At 47.9% G+C, this 11,428-nt stretch overlaps 1 protein-coding gene across 3 annotated transcripts; it reads right to left on the bottom strand.

Annotated features, from left to right (window-relative positions):
* Positions 1–1,342: 1,342 nt before the first annotated feature.
* Positions 1,343–9,136, bottom strand: pomt1 (protein-O-mannosyltransferase 1). 3 transcript variants are annotated; one of them, XM_062381766.1, is made up of 20 exons: positions 8,996–9,134; positions 8,755–8,880; positions 8,559–8,665; positions 8,397–8,447; positions 7,904–8,050; positions 5,354–5,462; positions 4,978–5,037; positions 4,806–4,899; positions 4,535–4,690; positions 4,226–4,356; positions 4,048–4,143; positions 3,879–3,971; positions 3,596–3,692; positions 3,274–3,366; positions 3,067–3,187; positions 2,866–2,963; positions 2,566–2,679; positions 2,365–2,491; positions 1,903–2,080; positions 1,343–1,717 (listed from the first exon to the last, which is right to left on the bottom strand). In XM_062381766.1, the coding sequence occupies exons 1-20, from the start codon at positions 9,106–9,108 to the stop codon at positions 1,543–1,545; spliced, it is 2,286 nt and encodes a 761-aa protein (XP_062237750.1). In that variant the 5' UTR covers positions 9,109–9,134; the 3' UTR covers positions 1,343–1,542. The 3 variants fall into 3 exon arrangements, with proteins under 3 accessions (XP_062237750.1, XP_062237751.1, XP_062237752.1); XM_062381767.1 differs by having other exon boundaries at positions 8,755–8,877; positions 8,996–9,123; XM_062381768.1 differs by lacking the exon at positions 1,903–2,080 and having other exon boundaries at positions 1,574–1,717; positions 8,996–9,136.
* Between the last annotated feature and the right edge of the window lie 2,292 nt (positions 9,137–11,428).

Here is an 11,428-nt window from a genome sequence, read left to right as displayed (position 1 = left end):
GACAACGGTTGTCGTCTGATGAAACCAAGGTTGAACTTTTTGTCCATAATTCCAAAAGGAATGTTTGTGTAAAAACAAAACTGCACTTCACCCAAAGAACCCGGTGCCCACAGTGAAGCAGGGTGGTGGCAGCATCAGGCTCTGGGCTGTTGGTCTTCAGCTGGAACCGGGGCCTTAGTCAAGGTGGAGGGAATTATGAACTGTTCCAAATACCAGTCAGTTTAGACACAAAACCGTCAGGCTTCTGTTAGAATGCTGAAGATGAAGAGGAATTTCACCTTTCAGCACGACGACCCAAAGCACACGTCCAAATCCACACAAGCATGGCTTCACCAGAAGAAGGTTAAAGTTTTGGAATGACCCAGCCAGAGCACAGACCTGGTTCCACTTGAACAGCTGTGGGCTGATCTGCAGAGGGCTGTGCACGGGAGATGTCCTCACAATCTGACAGACTTGGAACCTTTTGCAAAGAAGAGTGGGCAAATATTGCCAAGTCAAAATGTGCCATGCTAATAGACTCCTACCCCAAAAGACTGAGGGCTGTAATAACATCAAAGGGTGCTTCAACAATGATTAGTTTAGGTGTGTGTATTTTTATGCAACCAAGTTATTGTAAGTTATTTATTTTTTATTTTTCCCCCTAAAAGATTTCAGTTTGTTTCAGTTCGGACATGATTTATCTTTGTCTCATTTTTTTACATCCCAAAAACCTGGAATTTTAAGGAGGTGTAGACTTCTTATATCCACTGTATATATATTCTCCTTCTGGTCAATATTTATGGTCATAACACTAAACTTGGAAATTACTTTTTGCCTGATATCCTATAATAGTTTCTCATGTTGGTCATAGAAATTCATTAAGTCTATTTTATAACATGATTTCGAAATCAAGGAAATCTACCCTAACCCTTCAAATTAGAAAAAATCCAGTGGTAAAAGTAATTCAATTCAAACAAATGACTCTTCTGCTTTTTATCCAAACTTGTGTAACTCACAGCATAATGAATGTTTTCCTTAGAACACCTCACTGAAAAAAAATGATAATCAATAATTGTGATAACCCAAAAACCTTGAATGAAGTCATACTTACTATTCATTACGTTAACACAAATCTCCAGGGCGGCTGGATGTCATAGACAGGTCAGTCAAAGGCCTTCATGGTGTTTTACAGAACGTGTCACTTACTTATAGAACTTTGTAGTTTGGCTTTCTTAAATAAATCAAACCTTCTTGATTCTTGTTGTTCTGTGTTGTTCTGTGTTTGTTCCTTCGTGGTTGATGCACTTGTTGTAAGTCGCACTAGATAAAATGCATCAGCTCAATTAGATGTAATGTCATATAATAAAGTCAGAAGTTTTTATTCAACACATGTCAATTATCACTGTGACAACATCAGGGGGCAGGGCTTCACAGTGAGTTCAGAGGGTAGAAGCTCCGCCTCCAATATGACACACCTGACCAGGTGCTTCTCCTCAGCTCATGAAAAGGGTCAGCTCAAGTCAACATGAGAAGACCCAGAGGGACCTGTATGTCCACCTGTCTCTAGCGCCGGCGGTACAGGATGTCCCAGGTGTCTCTCCACTTGAGTCCTTGCAGCTGAGTGGCTGAGAGCTCCGGGCTGCCGTAGGTCAGAGGGCAGAAGGTTTGATACGACAGGAAGACGGACAACAACACGGTTGAAGCAAATAAACCGAGCGCCCGGCGGTGTGTCACATCGCTGCGGAGAGACAGAGGTCACGGTTAAAACTTTATAAACACATGTGACATGTGACACAGCAGCTGGGTCAGACATGAGCTCATCACTTCTCGAGTCTGAACACAGACTCATGTCTCTGATTTAAGCTGCCGGTGGTCGTCATCATAACACACTGAAGAATGAAGATCATCACTGCGTGTGTGTACCTGAGCAGGTTTGTGTGTGTGTGCTCCAGCAGGGCGGGGCACAGCAGGTACAGGTAGCAGAGGGCGGGCAGGTAGTGATACAGGAAGAGCGTTTTCTCCATCAGCAGGAAGGGAACGAAGTTCACCAGCCAGCCACCGACACACACACACCCCAGACACACAAACTGATCCCACACAGCTGGGACACGGACACACACACACAGACACACACATACACACACACACACACAGCATCAGGCGGGTCCGAAAGACGAAGAAAAGAGAATAAAGAAATAGACAAAAAAATAACACCAGAGTAATACGGTTTAAGAGCAGTTCAGAATAGTAATAGTACAAACAGTGTAAGCAAACATGACCATAGCAGCAATTATTTAAAGATTCTGTATGATGTGATACATTCTAACAGCTGATATATACACACATGTCACAGGGACACGTGTGTGTGTGTGTGTGTGTGCATACATTCAGGGAGGTCTTTGAAGCCTCGCCTCCTCCTCAGCACGTAGATGGCTGCCAGCAACTGATAGGCCAGCAGGCTGAGGTTAGCCACGCCCCATGACACTGGATTACCAATCAAATGGATCTGAGCCTGAAGTACACAATAAACATTTATTCACACACCATGTGTTGCAGTGGACAGTGAAGTGTAGAATGGTTTGTTACGTTGGTCGAAGAGTGCAGCCAGTATGCGATGTTGGTTTCCATGGTGATCCACTCTAAGGGGCCGGAGCTGTATTTGTGTTCCGAGTCTTCCTGTTTCACCGTCAGCATCTTCCACTGTCATGACATCACAACGTGACATCATTACCCAGCTGTGGTGTTTAACGTGATTCACTAAGCTTTGTTATCATTCGCAGGTGTCTGTCTTTAAACCTATGGCAGTGTTTGCTATTGTTCTTATGGAATAAACTTGCTAAAGCTGATGAGTTGTGATAAAGAAGTGATGATGCGGAGGCTTTGTACCTGTAGCTCCAGAAATTTCGCCCAAAAGGAAATTTTTCTGTCGACATCGATGTGAGTCGGAGAATGAAGCTCCGCCTCCCTCTCCTTCTGTTCCTGACCTACACTCACAAACAACCTGTTAGTCTCTGACGGATTTAACTCAAAGTGCAGATGAGGTCAATAAAACACAACAAATCAAAAGGTCAGAGGTCGGAGTCGTACTGGTTCCGTATCGATGTTCTTCCACCGTCCAGCCCAAACTGCCGCCGTGAAGTTTGAATAGTTTCTCTGCTACGACCTCCAACTGACCGAAGCCCCAGTCTGGAAGGGACACACCGCTCATCTACACACACACACACACACACGTATTATGTCCTTCTATGGTCGTTCCACTAAGATTTGTCATGTGTGGTCACTTCCTCTCCGCACCTTGAGCACAGCGGAGGTGTTGACGTGGACCAATCGAACCTCAGACAGGATTGTCTTCCACACCTCAGACTCCGCCTCCCTGTTAGAGATATCCTGAACACACACACACACAGACACACACACAGTATCCTGGGTCAGACCTCAGGTGGACCACCGGTGATCATCAGAAGACAACCTGACTCAGACCTCAGGTGGACCACCGGTGATCATCGGTAGACCACCGGACTCAGACCTCAGGTGGACCACCGGTGATCATCGGTAGACCACCGGACTCAGACCTCAGGTGGACCACCGGTGATCATCGGTAGACCACCGGACTCACCACTCTCCACAGGTTCTGCGTGGCCATAGAAGCATTGAAGTCGATGTAGCCGGACACTTCCTGAGCATGAGGACTCATGGGAGCTGCGACGTCATGACTGAAACACATGAAACATGTTCGGATCCGTCATCAGCATTGAGTCACACAACACTACAGATTACAACCACACCCCTCTCCCCCCGATGGAGCAGGTTGTTTAGCAGCAGTCTCTCAGATGTTGGACGGTCCTCAAACGCATCACAACTGTCCGTCAAACAGAACAACCCTCAGGTGACCCATGTACCTGTTGAGGAAGCGTGAGGTCATCCCGTGAACCAGCTGGATGACATCACCATGGCGGACAGGTCGAGGAGGACTGCCGACCACCAGGTCCTGTCTGACAGGAGGACAGGTGAGACCGATGAGACAGGGACTACATTTCCCAGCATGCCTCATTTGAACAGGTGACCTACCTGCTTGGATCTTTGACTACCCACCAGTTGTTCACATCTTTGAAGGGATAGCAGGTGACCTGCTGCTGGTGGGAGCTGCCCCGCCCATTTTCATACCTGAAGAAACACACAGGTGAAAACTGATCAAACGCTCCCGACTCCCTTTGATTGGCTGTTGGCCAGTGTGAGCTTACAGCACCTAATTGGGTAGTTGGCTTTGTGTGAATGAAGCCAGCAGGGGATTGGCTGAGAGGCGGAGCTTCTTAAAGTGACCTGACTGCCATAAGCAACTTCAAGAGGTTGACCCTGAGTGATCCTGGAGAGGCCGCCCTAAAGATAAAATCAAAACATCAATCAATACATCGAGGTGTGTGTTTGTGTGTGTGTCTGTGTGTCTGTCTGTCTGTCTGTCTGTCTGTGGTGTGTGTCTGTCGGTGGTGTGTGTGTCTGTCTGTCTGTCTGTCTGTCTGTCTGGGGTGTGTGTGTGTGTGTGTGTGTGTGTGTTTACCTGCAGACTGGCCTGGAAGGCAGAGCTCATCTGCTGGTCATGTGGTCCACTGCGGTTCAGGAGACTCAGGTGAACATAGAACCAAAACACGTAGAGCAGGACAGGAACCAGGAGCAGACACACAAACCTACAAACACACTGCACACACACACTGATCTAAACATACACAAACAAACACACACACACACACACGTATTGTCAATAATCACAGACTTGTCCCATAGAAGACAATAGAGTTTTAAGGTCACACACACATTCAACCTGGACTCACATGATTGACAGTCCGGTCTCCAATCAGCTTCCAGGTGTGAAGAGAGGCCACTCCCAGCAGCAGCAAGTATGAGAACACACCCATGTACTTCACCCTGAAAGACATACACATGTTATCACACACACATGTACTTCACCTTGACACAAACAAGTCTCACAGTTCAGATTCTCACCCGACAGCTGCAGAGCAGGAAGCTCCAGAGACGAGAAGCCAACTGAACCTGGACCAGGACCTGAGGAGGTGTCAAGAGGAGACAGGGGGGGATGGGAGAAGACAAGAGGGGACGGGAGGAGACAAGATGAGACGGGAGGGGATGGGAAGAGAAAAGCAGGAAACAGGAGGTGACCAGACGAGACAGGAGGAGACAAGAGAAGATGGGAGGAAACAGCAGGAGACAAGAGGGGACGGGAGGAGACGGGGAGCCAAGATGAGATGGGAGGACACAGGAGGAGATGGGCGGTGCAGTTAATCCTTCATTTCCCAGAATCACAAATGAGTCACTACACGCCTGAGGTCATCCAGAGGTCGAAGGTCAGAGGTGATCTTACCTACTAGGAGAGTTGTGGAAACGCATGTAGGAGAAGAAAGCCAACAACAGGAAGAAGATGAGAACAGACTCCAGCAGCATGAATCGGGATTGGACAATAAGCGAGTTCTCTGAAAAACAGCAAACATCAAACTGATTCATTGTGTGGGGCGCTGGGGCGAAGGGCAGGAGTCGGCAGGGTGCGGCACGCCTTGATGTTGTTGTTTTTTTTGGGGGGGGGGATCCTCGTCCGCGGCGCCTTACAGCGTCGCTGGTGCGGGGGCTTTCCTTCACTTGGGCCGCGGGGCGGTCTCCGTCACACTGTAGTTACAGCCTGAACGCCTGAACGCCTCACACTGTACTGAGAGCCTGAACGCCTCACACTGTACTGAGAACCTGAACGCCTCACACTGTACTGAGAGCCTGAACGCCTCACACTGTACTGAGAGCCTGAACGCCTCACACTGTACTGAGAACCTGAACGCCTCACACTGTATTGAGAGCCTGAACGCCTCACACTTTACTGAGAACCTGAACGCCTCACACTGTATTGAGAGCCTGAACGCCTCACACTGTACTGAGAGCCTGAACGCCTCACACTGTACTGAGAGCCTGAACGCCTCACACTGTACTGAGAGGCTGAACGCCTGAACGCCTCACACTGTACTGAGAGCCTGAACGCCTCACACTGTACTGAGAGCCTGAACGCCTCACACTGTATTGAGAGCCTGAACGCCTCACACTTTACTGAGAACCTGAACGCCTCACACTGTATTGAGAGCCTGAACGCCTCACACTGTACTGAGAGCCTGAACGCCTCACACTGTACTGAGAGCCTGAACGCCTCACACTTTACTGAGAGCCTGAACGCCTCACACTGTATTGAGAGCCTGAACGCCTCACACTGTATTGAGAGCCTGAACGCCTCACACTGTACTGAGAGCCTGAACGCCTCACACTGTACTGAGAACCTGAACGCCTCACACTGTACTGAGAGCCTGAACGCCTCACACTGTACTGAGAGCCTGAACGCCTCACACTTTACTGAGAGCCTGAACGCCTCACACTTTACTGAGAGCCTGAACGCCTCACACTGTACTGAGAGCCTGAACGCCTCACACTGTACTGAGAGCCTGAACGCCTCACACTGTACTGAGAGCCTGAACGCCTCACACTGTACTGAGAGCCTGAACGCCTCACACTGTACTGAGAGCCTGAACGCCTCACACTTTACTGAGAACCTGAACGCCTCACACTGTACTGAGAGCCTGAACGCCTCACACTGTACTGAGAGCCTGAACGCCTCACACTGTACTGAGAGCCTGAACGCCTCACACTGTACTGAGAGCCTGAACGCCTCACACTGTACTGAGAGCCTGAACGCCTCACACTGTACTGAGAGCCTGAACGCCTCACACTGTATTGAGAGCCTGAACGCCTCACACTGTATTGAGAGCCTGAACGCCTCACACTGTATTGAGAGCCTGAACGCCTCACACTGTACTGAGAGCCTGAACGCCTCACACTGTACTGAGAGCCTGAACGCCTCACACTGTACTGAGAGCCTGAACGCCTGAACGCCTCACACTGTATTGAGAGCCTGAACGCCTCACACTGTACTGAGAGCCTGAACGCCTCACACTGTATTGAGAGCCTGAACGCCTCACACTGTATTGAGAGCCTGAACGCCTCACACTGTACTGAGAGCCTGAACGCCTCACACTGTATTGAGAGCCTGAACGCCTCACACTGTATTGAGAGCCTGAACGCCTCACACTGTACTGAGAGCCTGAACGCCTCACACTGTATTGAGAGCCTGAACGCCTCACACTGTATTGAGAGCCTGAACGCCTCACACTGTACTGAGAGCCTGAACGCCTCACACTGTATTGAGAGCCTGAACGCCTCACACTGTACTGGGAGCCTGAACGCCTCACACTGTACTGGGAGCCTGAACGCCTCACACTGTACTGAGAGCCTGAACGCCTCACACTGTATTGAGAGCCTGAACGCCTCACACTGTATTGAGAGCCTGAACGCCTCACACTGTATTGAGAGCCTGAACGCCTCACACTGTATTGAGAGCCTGAACGCCTCACACTGTATTGAGAGCCTGAACGCCTCACACTGTATTGAGAGTCTGAACGCCTCACACTGTATTGAGAGCCTGAACGCCTCACACTGTACTGAGAGCCTGAACGCCTCACACTGTACTGAGAGCCTGAACGCCTCACACTGTACTGAGAGCCTGAACGCCTCACACTGTACTGAGAGGCTGAACGCCTCACACTGTATTGAGAGCCTGAACGCCTCACACTGTACTGAGAGCCTGAACGCCTCACACTGTATTGAGAGCCTGAACGCCTCACACTGTACTGAGAGCCTGAACGCCTGAACGCCTCACACTGTATTGAGAGGCTGAACGCCTCACACTGTATTGGGAGCCTGAACGCCTCACACTGTACTGAGAGCCTGAACGCCTCACACTGTACTGAGAGCCTGAACGCCTCCCACTGACACACAGACTGGTTGGTAGAGCCAGGTGATGAGTTGATGTGTCATGGAGACTCACCCAGCAGCAGCAGCAGCGCAGCTCCCAGAGCCGACAGGTGAGAGAAGTTCAGCTCCAGTGTCAGCAGGTAAACCAGTGGAACACAGAGCGCTCCACACAGAGCGGGCAGCAGCCGCAGACTCCACACACTCACACTGCTGGGATACTCTGTCACACAAAACACACACCCCCTCAGTCTCTGACCAGATTTTAACACTCAACTGGTTTAACGACAGCACATCTACATTCAAGTAGTTTGAATCAAAGAAGAACCGGGTTTTAACCAGTTTGAACTGCTTTAAACAGATTAAAAATATAATCAAGAGACGTTTTAACACTGGTTTTTAACAATTTTTAACCAAAGAAACCAAAAATCTGGTTGAACTGGTTTGACACTTGGATTTACCAGTGACGTTGATGTCTGTGTAAACCCAGTTTTAAGGAAAACATGAACTAATGTTAATGAGGTTACACGGGAGATAAACTGGTTTAAACCAGAAACAGAAGTTTATACCTGCTCCAATTCTATTCCACACGAAGTTTCCATCAAATCCTCCGAGGTACGCTGCAAAACACACACACACACACACACACACATTTATGATGACGTGCACAGTCACAACAGAGACGATGTATTGTGCGGGCTGCATCAGAAGTGGAGGTCGTGGTTACTGACCTCCGAGGGCCAGGATCATGTGACCGAGCGGCGGACCGCTGTCATCGATGAAGAAAACCCTCTTCATGTAGAGAGACACAAACTGACCATAATACACCTCATCAAACCTGAACACACACAGACACACACAGACACACACAGACACACAGTCAGGTTCCTGTTGGGCTGCACAGGTGAAGGAAACAAGCGCACTCACACCACAGCGCCGGGGTAGTTCAGGTGACTGAGTCTGGACCAGAGGGACCACAGCGAGACCAGGACCAGCACCACGTCCACCTGGGCCGTCACCACCCAGGGCAGCTGCAGCATCACCGACACCCTGCTGGACGACAGGAGAAGTTCACCACGTGACACAACTCCCGTGTGTACATGTGTGGAGATGTGTATTTGGTAAAGGTTAGCATAATGCTAACTGTTAGCTACAACTGAAACTCAACTGGGTCGTCGTCGCTACAGGTCCGATCCTGACGGTGTCTCCGTCGCTCGATTGGTTATGTCTGTGACGCTCCATGTGTTCGATTGGTTCTGTCTGTGACGTCAGCAGCTCCATGGTGTGTCCCAGTGGACATGGATGAAGACACATTAGTTTGAAAGGTCTGGAATCTATTCAAAAGGGGTTTGAGGTTGTTTGTGCAACTGATTTGAAAATTTTATTTTGTTCTGAATAACGGATATTTTGTGGGATGCTGTCAACAAGGAGAATCTTTTTTCAACATGAATTAACATTAAACTGAATTTAGAGTTATTCAATATCCTCTCCAGGCACTTCCCATATCATTTTATTACAGTTTAGCCAACATTTAAAAGATTTATGAGACACAACAGCTAACAAAACACAATTGACAGGACACGTAAAAAGAAAAAGAGAAACCTTTATATATTTTCAACTTTAATGCATTGAAAATTAAAGGGATAGTTCACAGAAAAATTAAAATTCACTCATTATCTCCTCACCACTATGATAAAGGGGGGGGGGGGTGTTTGGGTCCTCTTAACACTTTTGGAGCTTCATGGGTAAACACAGTTACAGCTCATTGAAGTAAATGGTGAGCACTTCTTTAAACATAAAAACAAAAATTATTTTTTCTCATGTGGTCGCCATGTAATGAAATGAGTAAGATTCTGAATGCTGTTTACCCCTGAACCCCAAAAGTGTCAAGAGGACCCCCTGACAGACAGGCCGGTGAGAGAGAGACAGGTACAGGTGTGGACCTTCAGGTTTTTATACAATGTACACAATTGTACATATATGAATAAAATGGCCCCTACTGAGAAACAAGTACGAGTACACACACAGTGACGTGTGTTTTCAGTGAATCTCACAAAAAACCTTGACACTTTTCGTCGTCATTCACACAAATTTTATTCATGTCAACATGTATGTTGATCATATGAAACTGATACACAACACAGCACCACACACTGTAACACGCACACACAAACATATTTAAAACATCTGTGTATTATCTCCTCACACATATTTGAATTAATACAATAGAGTGATTTCCACAACAAGAGTGTGAGTGAGCCTGAGCTGCGTTCAACACTTATATATACACAACATTAAAATCATTGGACGGAGCTGAGCATGCTGAACATGACGACAATATATAAATAAATCATAACACGTGGAGGTCAAAGGTGTAAGTGTGAGACCAACATCTGAACATCTCCTGAATTCATTCATCAAATATCAATATAAAATATGATTCATCGGAATGAAGTTAAACATTTCATTTGAGCATTTTATAAATATACGTTTTCTGGACATAAAGTAAACAAGTGGCTTTGTGAATTCTGCTTGTTATTGTTCACTCAATTAAAACCAGTTTGAACCAGTGTGAAGCAGTTAGAACCAGTTTGAAGCAGTTAGAACCAGTTTAAAGCAGTTAGAACCAGTGTGAAGCAGTTAGAACCAGTTAGAACCAGCGTCCCGTCAGTCGTTAACGTCAACACGGTAAAGGGCTCGTCCAATCACAGCCTCGTGAGTAAGGCGTCTCCCCCCAACAAGAAACTAGCGCCTGTTGTTTTGCATAGTTCGATGAATGATCTGTTTTCAGTGTAAAACACTTGGTGAGGTCGACACCGTTTCCCCGGAGGAGATTAGGGGCGTGTTGGAAACCAAAGCCGCGAGTCGAGAGTGGACGAGTCGAGGCGGAGAAGACGGGTTAGGGTTACTATCTGAATCCTGTGTCAACAACTGTGGGATTAGCCAGAAAGTTGCTAAAGAAGAAGAGAGCATGGAGCTTGAGCAGGACTAGCATGTTTGAATATGTACGAGTTTGTTCTCGTTAAGTATTTTCATAAATGTGGTTCAGCTGTTTGCGTTTCATTTGCTAATTAGATCACATGATTGCTCGGCTTCCCCCCCAACGGCGCTACCAGATGCAGGTCTGCGACAATTCATGTCCCAGGAGAACGCGAACTTCTCCGGCTGTAAACGGACGCTAACTAAGAAGATGCATTGATTGGTCCCACACGACATGCAAATTAGCTAAATTTGTTCTCTGCCTTTGACCCATCTGGTGAACACAGACAGACAGAGAGACAGAGAGACAGACAGACAGACAGACAGACAGTTAGACAGACAGACAGTTAGACAGTTAGACAGACAGTTAGACAGTTAGACGGACGGACGGACGGACGGACGGACGGACGGACGGACGGACGGACGGACGGACGGACGGACGGACGGACAGACAGACAGTTAGACAGACAGACAGACAGACAGACAGACAGACAGACAGAGAGACAGACAGACAGACAGACAGACAGATGGACAGACAGACAGACAGACAGACAGACAGACAGACGGACGGACGGACAGACAGACAGGTGCACTCACTTATCCACAAAGTTCTCCAGCACTG

Source organism: Platichthys flesus, chromosome 3 (assembly GCF_949316205.1).
Source record: "Platichthys flesus chromosome 3, fPlaFle2.1, whole genome shotgun sequence".
Taxonomy (NCBI): Eukaryota; Metazoa; Chordata; class Actinopteri; order Pleuronectiformes; family Pleuronectidae; genus Platichthys; species Platichthys flesus.
The sequence above is the reverse complement of the archived record's forward strand: the minus strand, read 5'-3'. Positions and strand labels throughout refer to the sequence as shown.